Raw genomic sequence first — 21,880 nt, forward strand, 5'->3', positions numbered from 1 at the left:
ACCATTTGATCCCAATTAACTAGATTGCTTCCTCGTGTCTGACTAACAAAGACTTACAACGAGTAAGGTACAGTACATGCAGCCGAGTCTAATTACAGCTATACTTAATATAGATATCTAAAAGTTGTTCTTTAGTCTGCAATACATTTGCCCACGATTTAGTAACAGTGCAATTTTATTGTTATGTAAAATTAGTTATCAAGCCGGTTTTTAGTATCTAAGAAATAAGCCTTATTCACTTAAATTTTTAACCGCCTTCAAAAAAAAAGGAGGTTCTCAGTTTGACCCGTATGTATGTATGTATGTATGTATGTATGTATGTATGTATGTATGTATGTATGTATGTATGTATGTATATTTGTTCGCGATTATCTCGCGTTTGGCTGAACCGATTTTGATGCGGTTTTCAGAAAAGTGTTTCTTACATTCTGGAGAAGGTTTTAGTATACATAGATCTGAGCTGATGCTGAACCCTGGCTGTACCTAGTGGAACTCAGGTTTGGTGCAACATAGGCTCACGCTGTTTTGGTCATCCGACACGCCTTGATGAGCACTTGGAAGAGCAGTACCCAAGATAGGGCTGATGCTGAACCCTGGATGTACCTAGTGGAACTCGGGATGTACCTAGTGGAACTCAGGTTTGGTGCAACATAGGCCCACGCTGTTTTGGTCATCCGTCTCATCTTGATGAGCACTTGGGAGAGCAGTATCCAAGATAGAGCTGATGCTGAACCCTGGCTGTACCTAGTGGAACTCAGGTTTGGTGCAACATAGGCCAACACTATTTTGGCTATCCGTCACATTTTGATGAGCACTTGGGAGAGCAGTACCCAAGATAGAGCTGATGCACAAAACCACCCTGGCTGGCAGGGTTCACCCTGGCTGTACCTAGTGGAACTCAAGTTTGGTGCAACATAGGCCCACGCTATTTTGGTCATCCGTCACATCTTGATGAGCACTTGGGGGAGCAGTACCCAAGATAGAACTGATGCTGAACCCTTGCTGTACTTAGTGGAACTCAGGTTTGGTGCAACATAGGCCAACGCTATTTTGGCCATCCATCACATCTTGATGAGCACTTGGGAGAGCAGTACCCAAGATGGAGCTGATGCTGAACCCTTGCTGTACCTAGTGGAACTCAGGTTTGGTGCAACATAGGCCCACGCTATTTTGGTAATCTGTCACATCTTGATGAGCACTTGGGAGAGCAGTACCCAAGATAGAGCTGATGCTAAACCCTTGCTGTACCTTGTGGAACTTAGGTTTGGTGCAACATAGGCACACTTTGTTTTGGTTAACCGACTTGTCGTCGTTTGCCTATGATGCAGAGGTCCACTAGGTGGGTCGATGAACTTTTTTCTAACTGCCTTTAAAAAAAGGACGTTCTCAGTTTGACCCGTATGTATGTACGTATGTATGTGTGTATGTTTGTTCGTGATTATCTCGCGTTTGGCTGAACCGATTTGGATGCGGTTTTCAGAAAAGTGTTTGTTACATTCTGGAGAAGGTTTTAGTGTACAGTACATGGATGGTTTGAAAACCCATTGGACCCGGTAGGTGGCCATGCTAGGCCATCACCAACATTAGTAGACTAAATAGAGAGCCTAACAAACTAGTATTTTAGCCCAAAACCTAAAATAAATGAAGTACCTACCTATCACTAAAAAGTAATAAATAAAATAAAATAAATAAAAAATAATTAAAAAATTAAAAATAAACAAAAATAAAACCAAAATAAAATAACTTAATATAATATCTTTTTTAAAAAAAGGGAACCGCCTTCAAAAAACCAACCCACTGAAAAGTACAAAATAATTTTTATATGGCACCCCTTTACGTGTCCAGTCCCTATCCCACGGCGTAAAGCAATTTTTTGCCAAAAAGTAATTAATACCTAATAATAAGAAAATTAATAATCATCCGGGTAATTACTTAGTTTTTGAAGGCGGTGCCAAACCAACAAAAACAGTCTTTACTACCAATCAGAAAAACAATACGAGTACGTAGTACTTAACCTACAAGAACTAAATTAATGAGTAAACTAAGTATGTATTTATAATGCAAGTAAGTGCAGCGTTCTTCGTTGTATAAAATATCGGTTCTCAAAAATTTTGGTTTGGCACCGACTTCAAAAAGTAAGTAATTACCCGGATGATTATTAATTTTCTTATTATTAGGTATTAATTACTTTTTGGCAAAAAATTGCTTTACGCCGTGGGATAGGGACTGGACACGTAAAGGGGTGCCATATAAAAATTATTTTGTACTTTTCAGTGGGTTGGTTTTTTGAAGGCGGTTCCCTTTTTTTAAAAAAGATATTATGGTCATACCTTTTCGCTAGTTGTGTCTCTCCGCGCTTGCTACAAATGTACAAACCACGAAGTAAGTTCATGATCTAATTTAGGTACCTACTTTTCGTCAAATATTTTGCCAGCTCAAGTATAGGTGTAAAGATAAAGATAAGATAAAGATAAAAGATAGTTTATTCAAGTAGGCATAATTACAATGCGCTTATGAACGTCAAATAAAGCTAGGTAGACCGGCTCCAACCCTACACCTCTGCCCCGAGAAGATTTAAATCCCCCCTCAATTGGAGGGTACATACATATTGCCATATTGCAAAACATGTCGTAATTTATTCAATCAATCAATCATGGATCGTGACAACTTTTAGTAACCACTAAACCAGCTAAGCAACTTTATCAAGGAGAAAGCGACATTTATTTTAGGTACAGGTACCTTACGTAATTTTAAGGATATTCGTTATCTGTTTTTTATTATGTGCAATCCGCCTGTAGTAATGTAGTTTTAAAAATCTATGTTTCTACTTTTCTAATAAAGTTTCCAAAAAGTTGGATAAGTTCCCGGAAAATTTAACAAGCAATCACATACGTTGAAAATAGAAAATTTCGTTCCCGATAAAAACTTTCGTGTCGCGTCCCTGCCCTCGCTATAATAATATGCATTTTTTGTCGATTTGGTTTTGGGATTATTTTAAAAACGGTGGAGCCTTGTGGGTTCGCGATTCCGATTCGCGATATCTACAGCTCACAGAGCCACTGTTGACCGAACATACAACAAAGTGATGCAATTTGACGCATATTGCTCTAACACACATGTGATACTGAGTCGCTACAAGCCAAATTCAGTTAATATCACACGTGTGTTACTAAGTCTTTCGTTGGGTTAAACGTGTTTGTTTGTTGCAGTGCCTCGTGACGTGCGCCGTTTTAATTCTGGCCGCGGGGGCGGGACATCCCATCGGCTTCTCCGCCGTCGCGCTCCCGCAGCTCAGGAACGAGACTTCCAACATGAGGATAGACGAAGATATGGGATCGTGGATCGGTAAGCATGAATACAGATGTTGCAGTCGAAAGCAGAATTTGTTAGATGGGCGAGATGTTGAAAATAATATGAGCACAACTGTATTGTTAAGGGAATGAGATCGCGTTGATAATTTTGATTTATATTTTACCCTATTTATTTACCCGCTTCTCGACTACCTACTGCTGCTAACTGGTTCTTACATGGCTCTGGACGGTACGACCTTGTACCTTATAGACAGGCTTTATGTTCGGCAATGTGAACGACTACTCATCTAAAATGTATATAAGATAGATAAATATGTAAACACTGGCGGCCGCTGTGACCGCAGATTACCGACCGCGGATAATAGCCGTATCATAGTTATGTATTTGTATAGTTGTTCCAAACCCACAGACCTACAATCTACAATAATAAGCGTAAGCGTCATTCTCGATCTGCGTCCAAAAGGGGCCAAACTCATTGACATATATCTAAAGACGGGCCTTACGGGCAATTAGAATGGGGGCAGTACAGTACTCTCGAATTCGTGAGTGACACCGCTGAATTAGCAGTTAGTTGAAGCTGTTATACATACTCGTATCTTTCTCAACAAACTAATTTAATCCCGTGTTATAGGCGATCTATAGGTACGTGATTAGAATATCTACTTGTATTACGTAATAACATCAGATTATTCTAGCGCATTACAGTTGCGGTAACAGGATTAAGCAATAAGCTGATAATCTTATCGGTGATCTGATTTATCTGTGTGATTTTGTCTACTAATATTTGATAAGATTAATTATGAGAAAATAGTACGAAGATTTATCTCTCAGTATAGTCAGTCACCACAGGCAGCGCGTTTTTTAGATGGGCTGAGCCGTTATTACTCGGGTTTCACGCGTCCACCACATTTATTTTCGCATTTTGGAAGTTTTTGGGATGCAATAGACGAGTTTTTCGGAACTTATGTACGAAATATCATTTGACATTTACCAATCGCTTTTCGGCGAAGGAAACATCGTGAGGAAACCGGACTAATCCCAATAAGGCCTAGTTCAGCCTCTGGGTAGGAAGCTCAGATGGCGTCGCTTTCTTAACACCAATGTGCCTACGCCAATTCCTGGGATTAGTTGCCAAGCGGACCCCAGGCCCCCATGAGCTATGGCAAAATGCCGGGACAACGCGAGGAAGATGAAGATGATGAATAGATATTAGCAGGTTTATTAGAAACATTTAAATTTCACAGGAAATACATCTTACATAAGTACGAGCGAAATGCACGATCAGTCTGATAGCAGTCCAAGTTCGAATTGTCCTGTATGTTAAAAAACCGGCCAAGTGCGAGTCGGACTCGCGCACGGAGGGCTCCGCACCATCAACAAAAAAAATGGAGCCAAAAATCGTGTTTGTTGTATGGGAGCCCCCCTTAAATATTTATTTTATTTTTAGTATTTGTTGTTATAGCGGCAACAGAGACATCATTAGTGAAAATTTCAACTGTCTAGCTATCGCGGTTCATGAGATACAGCCTGGTGACAGACGGACGGACGGACAGCGAAGTCTTAGAAATAGGGTCCCGTTTTTTATACCCTTTGGGTACGGAACCCTAAAAAATTAAACACTTGCGATACGCTAAACTAACCCAATCTAATACCTTTAAACGAGCAATTCTTGTTTATTTATATATATATTTCGGGAATCTCGGAAACGGCTCTAACGATTTCGATGAAATTTGCTATGCGGGGGTTTTCGGGGGCGAAAAATCGATCTAGCTAGGTCTTATCTCTGGAAAAACGCGCATTTTCGAGTTTTTATATGTTTTCCGAGCGAAGCTCGGTCACCCAGATATTTATAAATTAAATGAGTTGGTATGACAGTTTCGTATTTAAGTATACCTACCTACCTAATATATCATCTGTGCTATTAACAACTGTGCTGTGGTTAAAGAACTCCGTCGCGCCATCGCACGATGACACTGCAAAAAATCGTAAAATGTCTACCTAACGGATTACGTCAGTGTTTAGAAAAAACCGGCCAAGTGCGAGTCGGACTCGCGCATGGAGGGTTCCGCACCATCAACAAAAAATAGAGCAAAACAAGCAAAAAAACGGTCACCCATCCAAGTACTGACCCCGCCCGACGTTGCTTAAGGCCGTGCATCGAAAAATAACAGGATCTTAGAAAGGTGGCAGTGGCTAGCCCCGGAAACAAACAGTAGTGATTTTCGGATATATGTTTCTTGACTATATGATAAGACATTTCGTAGTAGTCGAAACACGAATGCTTAAAATTTTCTCGATAGAAAATAAATCCAAACTTACGTGTTCATTTTTCGGTTTTAGCTTCGTGCAACTAGAAAACACATCCATATCCAGCACAACCCACCTTACAGCAAAGGTTTTCATCTCGTCTTAACTTTCAAAGAACTAAATATTAACTTATTATCCTTTACCGATGGATTTATTATCGATTTTTGATTTTATGAATTCAACAGCAAACGCCCATTTTACGCAGTTCCGTTTCTCTTTCTGTCATGCGTCAAAGTCATAAATGCATCCTTTATGCCAGTAATGTTAGATGGCCGTCGTGCCTCAAAGAGGTAAGACCTATGTCACTTCGCGCAGCGCTCCGAATTACGTAAAATTTTAATATCCAATAAACGTTGAGTCGTAACTCCATTGAGTAGTAACGGAATCGGAGGTAAACCTATGATGGTGCCTTCTTACAGGCCTATACGTTACGCATGTGTGCGTGTTTGCTTAGCTACGTCATGCTACGTCGAAATCTATACTCTTTGTCAGTTACAACGGGTTAGGAAATTTCGACAGATATTGAAATGTATCGGTAGCTGTTTGGTATTTAGCCATCAGAATCTAACCGTAACTTTTTGCTTTATTTTTGTTTGAAAATAAAATATCTATAAGAATATATTTTTTGCTTTTTTTCTATTGTAATGATAAAAATAAATCTAGTATGTTTCATGCTCAAATAATTTAAAATAATTGAATAAATATTAAAAACTAATTGATATTACTCGTTTTAATTATTATATTATTAAGTTTGTTTGAATAAAATATTTTATTTCAATAATACGAAAAGTTATTATATTTAAGTACCACTAAAAAAGGTCTCTACTTACAAAAACTCACTTGCACGGGCCGGGGTTCGAACCCGTGACCTCCGGTTTGAAAGTCGCACGCCACTACAATTTCACATAAGTAATTTACAATGACATGATACCGTGGAAAAAGTGAATATTACAATGTACTGTGTTACTATCATTTTATAGTTTATTTTGGCTTGACAAGGAGGAATGAGAAAAACGTGCAGAGCGAGAGGATTAAATCTCTCTGTCCCTTTCTTAAAGTAGCCAATCCTAATTATGACATCTGTTTTGATATTAATTCTTTGAACATAATTTGTCGATGTTCTTTTTTATATCATCGAGAAAGATTTTTATTAAAAAAATGTGTTGAATTTATATGTTTTATTTATGTTTTTTTGGCATAAATTTCATTACTTTTGACAAATTTTGATTGTGATGACAAACGATTTGATGTGATGTGTGAAACGAACCATGTGATCAACGATTTATCTAATAAAACTTCATTTAGTCGAAAAAAATAGTTGTCTACTACCGGGTGGAAAAAAATTATGGGCCCTGGAGGGAAAGTGCCTTAAAACCTTAAGTTTGCTCATTTTACTTAAATGAAACATTATTGTTTTTTAAAGAAACAACTGCATTCAAAGATTTTTGAAGTGAAAACTTCTTTAGCGGCGCTAGGCACTTTATGAGGTGGGGAAAAAATGATAAACTCGAGACAGCGTAAGGCGATCATGTGACCGTAAGGTTTAGATGGCATTTAAATCAATAAAGAAAAACTCAATGACATTACATGAAAAAGGTTATAATCTTGTACGGGCTGAAATACGAGGATCTCACAGTATTATAACTTTATATCACTCAAATATAATTCAATAAAGCTACATCTTGATGAAATCGCTAATAAAAGTGAACTCTAGTACTGGTGAATAAAACTCAAAATATCATGACCAAATAAATAAATTATTATAATTAATAAATTTGATTTTCGAATTTTAAACAAGCTCACTGACCAGCAATTTCGGAACCAAAAGTTTTCAATAGAAAGGAGGATGGGTCAATTATACATAGTGCTGCAGACATTTTGGACTAGTCATTGAGTTTTCACTTCTGTCGGCACTCCCGGAATGCAACACGTTGTTTTTTTTTAAATTCGCTTAATCGCGCCCGGGAATCGAACCTACTTTTTCCACACTATTAAAGAACACAAATGCTTTTCTTCTGGTAACTTAAATGTTCTATCTATCTTGGTGATATGTCAATGCAATCAAATAATCTGAAAAAATAATAATAACCCAATTTATGAATTCCGTTCCTTCAGAAAAATGCGAAATGTACGTACAATTTTTAGGGATATCGTACTTTTCCCAGAGACAAATTTAGTTGGCTAAGACACATTTTCACTGATTTGGGGTCTGTACTAAAAATCTAACATAATATGATAAGGACTTAATCGTTTTAAGCTCAAGAGTGAGTTTTCCTAAAGCTTTTTCTAAAAATTATGTCTTTATTAACGTTAGGAGTGCACTGCAGCATGTCAAATGTATGCCAAAATGTCAAGGGAGAGAACAATAAATTAAGTTTAAATTCCACTTCCACTCATCAGCAAAGTGATATAAGTATATCAGCAGTTTAAAGTTATTTTAGATTACAAAATTAGCGCATCAAAAAAATCAAAGTGCATAGAAAAAAAGTCTCCTGAGTCATAATAAAATTGATGTCTCTTGGGTCACCAGAAAAGTCACCAGGGAGAACGATGACCCAAATCACATTTAAAAGAAAATGTAAATTTTGTGTACTACCTACGAACATTTTTCAAAAAACTATGTTTTTATAACATATTAGACCCAGGATAGATCTAATACCTCTTTTCGTACCCCGGATAAAATGGTCGGCGACTAAAAAAGTAACTGAAACGTTACGTTATTAGGTTCACGATGCCGCGTTGTACCCTTGCCTTCGTTGCGATATGTTTGGTAAGTCAGGAGACTTAAAAAATGAGCCATGATTTTGGGACATATTAACAAATATTTTTTTGAATATATATTAATTTTAGCGGACTGTAATAATTTACCAGTTAAATTAGATGTAAATACCTTTTTAGTTAATCGTTAATATGATATATTAGTAGCAGTAAAACACTTTATTGTACAAAAAGACATATAAAACATGATAAAACACACATCCTTCGTATATGGTAGAATATATTTTTCACACTTATAAGTAAAAACCAAAACCGATACGCGATTGGGATACGCTCTTTTTGTATGGGATAAAAAAAAATTCTCCTGGGTCACCAAGAAAAATCGACATATTAAAATAATTCAGTTCGTTTTTAAGTTCTAGTCAGATTGACTTTTTGGTTATTTGAGATAAATTACAATAACGCTTAGATTTGAAAAACATGATTTTCTATTTTGTTGCGATCGACCCGGGTAATAAAAATACGGCGAATTTGAACTTTTGTTTGTTGTCGTTGTAAAATGTATTAAAAAATAATGTAGGCACCCCTGACAATTGAAATTCAAAATTATCCAGAAAAAGCGGCCAAGTGCGAGTCGGACTCGCCCATGAAGGGTTCCGTATTTAGGGGATTTATGACGTATTAAAAAAAAACTACTTACTAGATCTTGTTCAAACCAATTTTCGGTGGAAGTTTGCATGGTAATGTACATCATATATTTTTTTTAGTTTTATCATTCTCTTATTTTAGAAGTTACAGGGGGGGGGGACACACACATTTTACCACTTTGGAAGTGTCTCTCGCGCAAACTATTCAGTTTAGAAAAAAATTATGTTAGAAACCTCAATATCATTTTTGAAGACCTATCCATAGATACCCCATTTTTTTTTCTATTTTTGTGTGAAAATATAATGCGGTTCACAGAATACATCTACTTACCAAGTTTCAACAGTATAGTTCTTATAGTTTCGGAAAAAAGTGACTGTGACATACGGACGGACAGACGGACAGACAGACAGACAGACATGACGAATCTATAAGGGTTCCGTTTTTTGCCATTTGGCTACGGAACCCTAAAAATGAGTGTTTCAAAAAGGCACCCTGTATTCCTTACATACCTAAATAATCTCTTATTCAATAAAACATATAATTACTAAACACTGTGATTTATTTCAAATAAATGCAAATCGATCGGATAAAAGATATTAATACCTACCTATACAACAATGAATACGAGTACAGGCAGCTGCAATAATATGTTACACACCGAAGGCCGTTTTGCGGTAGATCATGTTAGATCTTATTTGTAGAGCCATAAGAGCGTGTCACATATTTTTGCGGCCGTCGAAGAGTAACATATTATTGCAGGTGACTGTACCTATGAAAAATTCGAGGGTTAATAAAAAGCATTTCAACCAAAGCATTTATAATAATAACGACCATGGACGCCTGCAACCCCAGGGTTATTGTAACCCCATAACAATAAGGTTGAAATTTGCATTTAGTGACCGCAAAGTCAGGTGAGCGTAATCAAGTAAATCTGTTTTCATCATATTTTATCAAAAATAATCTCTTTTCTGTTCTTGTGCTATTTTCTTATTATCAATACTCTTAACTTATATGCTATATACGCTGCTGCTTCTATGATGTTAACATCTTCCAAAACAACAATAAATATGCAGGTTTATGAATTAATTATTTTATTGTTTGCTATTATGAACAAGTAACAACGCCATCTGTTTCAATTTTTTCCGAATTTAAGTTTCTGGCCGACCGCAGCGACCACGTATAATGGTAGTTAACTTCTGTAACGTTAGATGGTGCTAAAAGGTCACACAAACTTCACGTGCGGCGCGAAGCGTTTCCATGTGTGCGTGTTAGCGGGGAGGGAAGAACTAGCGGGCGTGGTTTACGAAGCGCCAGACGCGGCTGCAGTAGGCCCTTAACTTCGGTCAAAAATCACGTTTGTTGTATGGGAGCCCCACTTAAATCTTTATTTTATTCTGTTTTTAGTATTTGTTGTTATAGCGGCAACAGAAATACATCATCTGTGAAAATTTCAACTGTCTAGCTATCACGGTTCGTGAGATACAGCCTGGTGACAGACGGACGGACGGACGGACGGACAGCGGAGTCTTAGTAATAGGGTCCCGATTTTACCCTTTGGGTACAGAACCCTAAAAAATTGGCAAACAACAAGTACCTACTTATTCCCGAATCATCTCGTTTTTATACTGGTCTGCTATTTATATCTGTGTATACTTTTACAGTCATAGTTAATAGGTACCAGAAACTTTGGTATTCTGGTCCAGAATACACGTATTCACCTTTTTTCGATGACATAAGAGAGATGAAATACCGAATCACTTACTATGGGTAGCATAAATTCGCACGCCTGTTCGAAGCAGTCAGTTAGGAATTAAATTTTAAAGCTTGTATAACAATAGGTTATGCATTCTAGGGGCCAATTCAAACTTACATTGTGACATCAAAATGATATCTAAATGATGTCAGTCGCTCGTGCGTCTCGCTCGCGCCAATACTATAATAATATTTGTAATATAACAACGCTTAGTAACAAAATTATGAGTTCCTGAAAACCGAAATCATTAGAGACCAACTTATGCCATGGATGGAGTGAACTTAAACTTTGAATCAGATAGATATTAAATAGGCATAATGCATATTTATTACCCGACAACGCTACGCAAAGAAGGAAAAAGTTTTTATCACTATACGAATGTATGTTTGTTCCTCTAGAGATAGAACGCGTGTAAATTACACCATATTACGACATTAGCTCAGAGTCTATTTTATAGAAAAAACCTATTAAATGATTAATGGTGACATTTAAAAGAAGCTGAAACCATTTACTCCTCGCATAATTAAACGATTAAATTAAAATTATTCTTTGACATGATAATTGTGTCATTTAAGTTATGGCTACACGAGTCGTCTCGTGATTAGTTAGCATTTACCTATGATGTACCTAGACCGCGTTCTCATTTGTACGGATGGATTCCACCATTTACCGCTCCGGATATGGCCGTGCATTAGTTGACAAAGGTAAAAGGATGGCGTTCTTTGCCTACAATGGCAAACTACATCATCGTCCAGCTCCCGACCATTTTGTACCTATAGGTACACCGAATTTGAAATAAATTGGTAGCATAGAATAAGTAGGTATTAGGTACATAAGCGACACTCGTACGGTGAATCAGTCCTAAAACTGATTATCAGTAATCTTAGGTAATACTAAAGTCAATTTTTTTATTCGGTAGACTAAAATGACATTTCATAGTATGAACATAAAATGTCATTTCATACTATGAAATGTCATTTTAGTCTACCGAATAAAAAAATTGACTTTAATAGTAAACAGTAATACCTAATGACTACGGAAACCAAAGAACTTAATTATCATTTCTCATCATCATCGTCACCCCCGAGTTTTAGATCGCCAAATCGGCTCTATAGTTTTGATTGTTTTGAAGCCACGGTGAAACACAAGACACAAACATATGCTTACAGAATAAACCGCTAAAATCATAATAAGCGGGTAAAAAGAGGTACTTAAAAGCTTTCGTAAGCAAAAGGCTATCCTTACATAGAGAAGTTGAAGTCGGCGCCGTTGTCGTGACGTGATTGTAATAACTGCACTAATACCGCGCCGCTAAACGAACTCTTAACTCGCTTAAATAATATGTTTGCAGTAGGTATTGTCACAGGTTTTGTTTAAAATTCCAAGTGAAAGCCTTTATTCTCTAAACATATTTTTTTTGCAGCCAGCATTCACTCAGCCGCCACGCCCCTTGGTTCAATGGTCTCCGGCCCCATAATGGAGTTCATCGGCCGGAAGCGCACGCTACAAAGCTGCACGCTACCCCTCATCATAGGGTGGATCATCATAGGCACGTCCATACACAACGGCATGCTGCTGTTCGGCAGAGTTCTCTGTGGTTTCGCTGTTGGAGTCATGGCAGCGCCTTCACAGGTAAGATTTCCTTTATTATAGGTTCATACGCCGTAACGTTACAGGCTCTACTATCATCATAGGCATGTCCATATACAACGGCATGCTGCTGTTCGGCAGAGTTCTCTGTGGTTTCGCTGTTGGAGTCATGGCAGCGCCTTCACAGGTAAGATTTCCTTTATTATAGGTTCATACGCCGTAACGTTACAGGCTCTACTATCATCATAGGCATGTCCATATACAACGGCATGCTGCTGTTCGGCAGAGTACTCTGTGGCTTCGCTGTTGGTGTCAGTGGCGGCTTCACAGGTAAGATGCATTTTATAGTAGCTTACGAGTCGTAAGCTAACGCTTCAGAAATCTACCCGCATACGGTCCATTCGCAACGGCATGCAGGTTTTCAACAGGATGTTCTTTGATTTCGAGTTTGGGGTTAACAGAATAGGTTATTAAAAATAGATACATTAAATGCTTATCCTTGTCATAGAGAAAAAAAATACATAGATTGCTCACTCCATACATCAGTTTTAGTACCAAAAAGACTATTAGCATCTAGCATCGAGTAGCGGAACTATCAGTACTGCTACTTGACAATAGAGGTAGCACCGACCGGAAAGTCTTATCTCAATAGCATAAGACGTTCCGGTCGGTGCTACATCTATTGTCAAGTAGCAGTACTGATAGTTCCGCTACTCGATGCTAGATGTAGACACTGAAATTAATAGTCTAACTGATGTATGGAGTGAGCACTCTTGTCTTATTATATTTCTCTATGTCCTTGTTTAGAAACAGTTTTAGGTAGCTCTTCTCTTACGGAGCCCACGTCAAATTTATGACAACTCAACAGCGAAAAGAAACTTATACATTGCCTTCATTGTCCTCAGGTTTACTTGGGCGAAATAGCCGAACCGCGGCTGCGAGGCCTGCTGATCGGAGCGCCGTTCGTGGCGTATTCCTTGGGCGTTCTCTACGTTTATGCCCTGGGCGGGGTACTGCCATGGCGGTCCGTCGCTCTGCTGTCAATAGTGCTCCCAGGGTTAGCGGTTGTGGCGCTCTGCTTTTCACCCGAGAGCCCTACGTGGCTGGCCAGGCAGGGCCGGTTCCACGATGCCATGGCTGCGATGGCTCGCCTGCGCGGTGATCCTGATATTGTAAGTCCTTTTTGGAAACATTTCATTCTGAAACTCAACTAACAACTAACTAAAAGCTCACTTATTTACTTAATTGTTGTTTCAATACTTATTCAAAACATCTTAGCGTCCAACACAAGAGATCACCTAGTATTCAGTAATTTCAATCTACGAAAACGTGCCAATTGTTCTTAAAAGTAGAAATTAGACAAAACAAAAGAAGTAGGTTCCGATTGAGTGATTTTTCCGAACTAAAATATTAATCTGCTTTATGTTGGCTCGTAACTTAAAAATATGCGCAGCTAACTTGTTTATGGTATTGCGGTTTCAAATAAAGCGACCACTACATTATACTAATGCTTTGTTTATCCTTTTAAAAAGGTTCTAAAGGAATGATTTAACTGCAATACTAACAATAGTTGCATCGTTATGTGTAGTGTTGTGTTACTTGTTAGTTAATATCCTTTCAACCACACTTTATCGCTTTGACATTGTAAGTACCTATTGATCTAACTTCCTCACATTGTACCTACAAATTGTTCCTTTCTATAAAAGGTATAATATTTTATTTTGTAGAGGTAGTCAATAAGGCAAATGGAGTTCAGACAATTAGGTATAATACTCCCTTAGTGAAAGTAAGCACTTCAATTTTCTTTATTGCATCACCAAAGAAAACCATTACAAAAATAACCCTTTAAATTAAGTTATCTAGGGTACAAAAGGTGTTTACTGACAATCTACATCTACAAGGACGTAAAAACTTTACAATGATAAACTTCTATGAAAGAACCTAATACAACTCAGCGATGGGCGAGTCGAGTTATCTGATTCGAATAATTCGAATCAGCCTACAGATGAGTTAATTCGAATCAAGACTATGGGCAATTCGAATCAACTCGACCACTAGCTAACTCGGCGAACAACTCGCCGAGCCGAGTCAACGCTATCACACTGCTACTAAGGCCATTCAAAAATAAACCTTAATACTGTAGCCCGAAGGCTCTTTTTACAACAACTGCCGCTCGATTCGCCGTCTCAACTCGAGTTGGTACTATGACCATTCAAAAATAAACCTTAATTCCGTGACCCGAAGGTTCATTTTACAACAACTGCCGCTTGATTCGCCATTCCAAGTATCCCAACTCGAGTTCACTGCTAGTATGGCCATTCAAAAATAAACCTTAATTCCGTGCCCTGAAGGTTCTTTTTACAACAACTGCCGCGTAACTCGCCGTCTCAACTCGCTCCGCGCTTGTGCCTGTGACCTTGTCGCGAACCACGCGAATCGTCGAGTCGAGTCAACTCGATTTTGAATTCGAATCAGCGGCCGAATCAATTCGAATGATTCGAATTGAAAAAAAGTGGACTCGTCACATCGCTAATACAACTACAACATAAAATACTCGTTAGCACTAACATATTCATGTGGATTCGCTACCGATGTGGTCTATGTAAAGAATGACCTTTAACTTCGAATCGAATGTACCCGTGCATTTGTAGAAGTAACGGCCCGAGACAATGGTTCTACCGTTGGTAGGTTTGAAATCTACAATAACGATTTAGCAACATGATGTAGGTGACTTATGTAATTTGCATTTAAATTTATTTGAACAGTTATCCTTATTTAGCGGGTACCTACCGAGCTACATATTTACTTATTTACCTTATGGCTAAGGTCAATTCATTTCTATATTTAGCGTGAGATTTATTACAAGCTTTTATCGAACGAGCGAGCGAAGCGAAGTGAAGTTCTTACATTCAACTTGGAACACACGGCAGGCTAGTGGCACGTCCCGGCATTTCAATGTTTTTAAGATGAACTATCAGAGGATAGTTTGATACACAATAACTTAAGCAAATTTGGTCTAATTTAAATGAAATTCGGCAAACGTGTAGATGAAGGCATTATATTTTAGTCATTAAATTTTGAGCAGGCTCGATCAAGGGGTTATGGAGCTAGAAGGGCCTAGAAGGCCAAAAAGCTATTTGTGGGGGGTCTTGCTATTCTAGTCAACTTATTTGAATAGATTTTTTAATTTACGATATTCAAATAATTGGCAAGATTTATAAGAACAAAATAAAATAAATATCATATGGGTAGGCATTTGACATTTGACAAGAAAGATTACGGCTTACCTACCACAGATACCGTCTATTTTAAAATCTATGGTGACTTAAATTTATCAGTTAAGGGCTCCACAGACCTTGCAATAAATCGCAAGCGGTTTTCGATCCTTTGCTGACTAGATTCAATTGATCTAACTTTTTGGCAAACCGCGAGTTCTCAGTTCGAGGCGAACTACTAGTTTAGTTTCACCTGTCCCGTTGTCTGTTTGTGGGTCTGTAGTCAAATTATTTTTTTAAGCTAAATTTGACTCACTTCCCGGTTTCCGATGAAGCTGAAAATTTGCATACCTACATATTATGTAAGCCGGGTGACAATGTAATTTTATGCTACCATCGAGCTGATCTGATGATGGAGATAGGTGGCCATAGGAAGTCTGTTATAAAACAAAGCAACCTTATTGTGTTTGGGGTTGCTATAACGCTACGGAAGATAAACGATCGGTACGTTGGCTAGGCACCCAGAGCAGCGCTGGTAGCCGAGCGACGATGGATTTAAAGATTAGAGCCCCCGGCGCCCAATTCATACTGATTTTACGAATCATTATTAACCTCATTTTATCCCCCGAAAAAGAACTACCGATCTCATTTTCTCCACAAACAAATGTGAAATATCACATTAGAAAGACGGGCGTTCCGGGCACGTGTAAAAATACCTTGCATAATTCATCAGGCACGTTCATAATATTCCATTGTTTGTCATGTGATTCCATCAACCGGTACAAATGGTTGTAATGAGCTCAACAACACGACAATCACAATTGATGTTTCGTTTCTCGAACGTAAACTGAAACGCACTTGTGTTTTAATCACTAGTGCTTATGATTCACAGAGATCTCTGTTGTTCCCTATCTTTGAGAACTTGTACATAAATATGCCTATTAACTTCTTGTTTATATAAGGTATTTATTCGTAATTTATATCGTAGAATCAAAGTCAATTTAGCTCATATGATCAGTTTCAAAACATGTCTATTAATCAAACTCCACTTATCTATTTACTGTTTACATGCGCGCGAATGTTTAGACTCGATTTTTTTTATTACCTAATTCCTGCCTAGTTCACCTGCTACTCTAGGTTTTCAGAGACGATATTAACGAATTGCCATGGCAACCCCTACAAAACAACAACCCACGCATTAGTCTAATCTGTTATGGTTAAGTAATAAGTATAGGTAATCTATCAACAGTAACAACTAGAAGATAAATTGAATTTCAATCATGTTTTTTCAGCTATGATTTTCGTCAAATGATATTAACTAAAAATTTGGTGAAAAATATTGCAATAGGTACTTTTTAAGTAGGTAGGTATTTATTTAGATTAGCGTTTGGCGTTGCTATACCGAACTCTTGTACGGTAACCATCAGTTTGTCACTGACATAAACGCCGTCGAGAACGTAATTTACTTTCTATACATCTCGCTCGCACTCGCATATTAGTGCAAACGGGATGTATAGAAAGCAGGGATGTAACGGATGTGGTTTTATCGGAACCGAAAGCGGAACCAGATGTTAATCCACGTTAAACCACAATAATACACCCCCACTTTACGTGTAGACTGTGACAGACAGACAGACAGACGCACATGGCGAAACTATAAGGGTTCCTAGTGTTGACTACGGAACCCTAAAAAGCCAGTGAAGTCCAAAACAATAGTTTTATTATTTTGTTTTAAAATCGGATAAATTGTAACAAATACTATGTTCCAATTAAACATGGTTAAGTCTGTAAATTAACAACATTTTTTTTTTCAGGCTCAGCGCGAACTCCACGAGCTGATATCAGCTCGGGAGAAGGAAAAAGCGAGGGGAGAGCACAGCATCCGATTCTTCGCGACTGTGACCCGCGCGCCGGTGCTGAAACCATTGCTGCTGATCAACTTGTTCAACATGCTGCAAATTCTGTCCGGCAGCTATGTGGTCATATTCTACGCGGTGGACATGGTCAGGGACTCGGGCGGTGCGCTCGATCCTCAGGTGAATAAGACTAGATGATCGAATTTAAACTGTTGTGAGACATACTAACATTGAACAAGTGAGTCTAAACCGTAGAATTATTCAAGACTAGATGACTTTCATTTTGATTTGGCAAATGGCGTTTTTTACAATCTGGGCTCCGGCCAACATTAAACACTATCGTCGCGCGCATAAATAGTTTTTATTAATGGAACTAAGTACTGACTGAACACGGGAATGTGGAACTAATAGGTGCACGTTGAAAATTACAAAGACAAGGCCTTGTCAGGCGTGGCTCACTCCGCGATTTCGTCGCGTCGCAACAAATACCTACAAGGTCATATGTACATCCGTCCCACACCAATTTTGGTGGCTAGCCATAAGCCTGCATGTGGCTCTTCAGCCACCTAGCGGTCATATCTGTCGTGATCGTAACAGACGCGTTTTGTTAGAGAGGGAATCTTCTTTACTTAGTACTATTATTTATTCTGTGGCCTTGTCAAAAACGCCGAAGCGAGCAGAGTGCGCAATGTTGTACCTTCCTCCTTAATTCGTCGCTTTTTTTAATATAAAGAACTACGTCCGACGTGGACCAACGCCTTGTCCAGTAAATATAAATAAAATACCCTGCTACTGCAATTGCATGTAGTATCAATGTCAATGGCATTCCAAAGATGTTTGGGTCAGCTAAACGTTCCGTTATCATACTTTATCGAGGCATATCGCGACCTTTAAAATTATCAAGTCACTCTCACGTTTTGCGTCACGCAGACATCAACTGATATCGATGTTGTAAGCTAGCACAAACGTGTCTAGCACATGTTTTCATCATTTAATCAAAAGTTAATCTCGGCGATTGACGCATAAAGAAGTGCAAAATATTTTAAATATTGCGACATATTTTTATTGCTAGGAATTTCAGCAATGTCAAAGAGAAATAGTCAAATAAACAGTTTTGCGTTCCCCATTATTGGCACGAAATCTATTCTATAGCTGTACAAGTAATAATATCTTAAGTTACAAGAGCAAAACAAAAATTAGACGCACTTCGCTTCAGCGTGTAAAGCAAAATATTAAACTAACTTCATTATTGTTATGTTATTTCTACTAAGAATCACGAGCTCTTTCTATCCTAATAGGAGAAAAAAGTGTCCCAAAATTTCCATACATTTTTCGATCTTTCCATTACGCGACCGCCATACAAAGTCTATGAAAAATGGTGACGGAATGGAAAAAAAACCTTAGGACACTTTTTTTCTCCTATTAGGATAGAAAGAGCTCGTGATTCTGAGTAGAAATAACATAAAAAATCCCAAATTTGAAAAAAAAAGTGTTTGGGACAACAAAAAAAAACGCCACATTACCATTACTAGTGCTGGTCCGTATAAGATATTATTACAGGTGTCTCAACCGCTACACCGTACACACCTGTCGATCTCGAACTGCCGATCAAAACTTGATATTATGTTTTACTTAAGGTGTATTAGGGTAATTCCGAAAGCCAAAAAAAATGGCGGATGGTTCCGAAAAAGTTCTCTTATTACAACGGAATCTGAGTGCTTTTAAACTATTTTCGGGATTATCCGACTCCGGAATTTAACCCCTTAACCAATTATTTTCCGCAGGTGACCGCCAACGCGAGCGCCTTGGTCCGCCTCTGCGTCACCGTGGTCGCGTGCGCGCTGCTCATGCGCCTGACCCGGCGCGTGCTTGTCATGATCTCGGGCATCGGCACCGCCGTATGTACCCTTTCCCTCACCTACGTGTTGTCCCAGGGAACCGACGGCTACGCCGCACCGATCCTCATACTGTCCTACGTAGGTTTCAACACCTTAGGCTTTTTCCTCCTCCCCGGCCTAATGATAGGCGAACTCCTCCCTACCAAAGTACGCGGCCTGTGCGGCGGCTACATATTCTGTCTCTTCAACGCAGTCCTATTCGGATTCACTAAACTTTACCCGGTCATGAAAGACAAGATTGGCATGACGGGTGTCTTCGGGCTTTTCGGCGCGTCATCCTCACTCGCTACTGTAGCCCTATTCCTTTTACTGCCAGAGACGAAGGGCAAGTCTCTGTTGCAGATTGAACAGTATTATCAGAAACCTAACTTTTTGTGGGTGACGAGGAAAAAAGCTGCGAATAACCAAGAGGTTTGAATTGCAGTAGAATAATTGTAGTGTGAAATGTACTTAAGTGAAACTTTGGACCACTGACAATGAAAATATGTATAACTTATTTATTATACAAGCATTTTAACTAGGTATACTGGGAGCACGATTTTTTATTGACACACAAACATATGTATTATGTAAACATATGTATCAAAGGCACCTAATATTTATTTTGATATTAGTAAGTAACTGAATATATATTTAATGAAGTCCTAAACTTTATTACTTATAAGATGATCTCTGAATGCTGGTTTTAAAATATCATCATACAATGTCTACCGCATAGTATGTTCATACATTAGTAGATAGGCTTCCTGATACTTGTAGGTACGAGGGCTGTTCACTTATCAGTACCCGTTTATAAAAAAAATAATCAGTTGTTTTTGTTTATATGCATTTATTTTTCTTCATAGTCTCCTTTTAACTCTATACACTTGTTCCACCTATATTCAAGCTTCAATAAACCATCCAAAAAGTATGATTTCGGAAAGTCATTAAAATAGGCCTCTGTGGCGGCAATGACTTCGTCATTTGATCCAAATCGCTTACCACCGAGCCATTTTTGCAGGTTGGGAAACAAAAATAAATCGCATGGGGTCAAATCTGGAGAATACGGGGGGTAAGGCAATAGGGCGTAGCGTAATTGTGTTAATTTAGCCATCACAACTCTAGACGAATGAGCTGGTGCGTTGTCGTGATGAGACAGTACTTTTTTATTTTTTAAATGGGGTCGTTTGTCCTTCAACCCAGCGTCAAATTCATCCAATAAATTGGCATAGTACTGCCCTGTTATCGTTTTCCCCTTTTCTAAGAACTCAATATGTATAATACCCTGCGAATCCCAAAAAACGGTCGCCATGACCTTTCCAGCCGATGGAACGATTTTTGCTATCTTTCGCGCAGGTTCACCCGGTAAAATCCACTGCTTCGACTGCCCTTTCATTTCCGGGGGGTAGTGGTGACCCACGTTTCGTCTACGGTCACGAAACGACGCAGAAACTCCTTCGGGTTACGTTTGAACACGGCCAAACACTGCTCCGAAGTAGTCAGTCGGTTCCGTTTTTGCTCCTCCGTGAGTAAACGCGGCACCCACCTCGCCGATACTGTCTTCATACCCAATTTTTCTTCTAATATGTTTTGTACCCGCTCGATTGGAACATTTACAGCATCAACGATTTCTCGAAGTTCAATTCGGCGGTCGGCTAAAACGATATTTTCAATTTTCTTAACCATATCGTCTGTAGTCACCTCAATTGGGCGGCCTGGGCGATCCTCATCAAAGACGGTTGTTCTCCCCCGCTTAAACTCGTTAAACCAGTATCTGACGGTTGTCATAGAAGGAGCACATTCATGGTAAACCGCTTGCATTCTTACTTTTATTTCATCACATGTTTTTCCTTCCAAAAACAAGAATCTAATTACAGACCGATACTGGTCTTTCTCCATTTTCACAATTTTAAGTTCACGCTTTCACTGAATCGCTGTCAAATGAGAAAAAAACAAAAGAATGCTGTTTTTTTTTTAAATTTTCCCACCTCTGAAAAATGGCTTAAAATGATTGTATACATATTTTCGGCCCGTGATATTAATACATTTGGAAAACGGGTACTTATCAAACAGCCCTCGTATAATATTATGCATTTTAACTTTTATATTATATGAAACAGAAATATTTTGATAATCATATTATCAAACACTTGTTAGTTTTATATACAAAGTATGGCAGCCACTTTAATTGGTATCTTATATAATACGACTCTCGGGTCGTAAGGGAGATATATTGCCTTTTATATTATAATATGTAGGTAAATAAAACTCGAATAATAAATTATGCGCTGCTTTGTGATATAACGTAGTTAATTTTATGGTACGTCTCAAATTTCAAGCTTATGATATTTGTTACTTATTGGACTGTTTTGACATGTATTCCATTTTAAACAATGGTAACATTTTAAGTGAACCTAAGGGACACTAAGGGTGGTATTCCACCGGTACAATTTATTTGTCCAATGTGATTGCGTCTCACTCTTTCATTAATCAAAATGTGTGACGTAATACACATTGGACAAAGAAATTAGACAGATGGGATACCACCCTAAGCAATCTTAACCTTTTGGACGCCAATGACCAATATATACGCACCGCAGGTTCA

General features: G+C 38.4%; 1 protein-coding gene across 2 annotated transcripts in view; it reads left to right on the forward strand.

Moving 5' to 3' along the window:
* LOC134652890 (facilitated trehalose transporter Tret1-like) overlaps positions 1 to 19,869 on the forward strand; it is a 40,546-nt gene extending 20,677 nt beyond the window's left edge. Inside the window, exons 3-7 of one of the 2 annotated variants that reach the window (XM_063508083.1) lie at positions 3,210 to 3,345; positions 12,161 to 12,369; positions 13,233 to 13,499; positions 17,357 to 17,578; positions 19,183 to 19,868. In XM_063508083.1, coding sequence (XP_063364153.1) covers positions 3,210 to 3,345; positions 12,161 to 12,369; positions 13,233 to 13,499; positions 17,357 to 17,578; positions 19,183 to 19,713 — 1,365 coding nt within the window. In that variant the 3' untranslated portion in view covers positions 19,714 to 19,868. Of the gene's footprint in view, positions 1 to 3,209; positions 3,346 to 12,160; positions 12,370 to 13,232; positions 13,500 to 17,356; positions 17,579 to 19,182 lie in introns of both variants that reach the window. The other variant, XM_063508082.1, reaches the window with a different exon arrangement.
* The last annotated feature ends 2,011 nt before the right edge of the window (positions 19,870 to 21,880 follow it).

Source organism: Cydia amplana, chromosome 12 (genome assembly GCF_948474715.1).
Source record: "Cydia amplana chromosome 12, ilCydAmpl1.1, whole genome shotgun sequence".
Taxonomy (NCBI): domain Eukaryota; kingdom Metazoa; phylum Arthropoda; class Insecta; order Lepidoptera; family Tortricidae; genus Cydia; species Cydia amplana.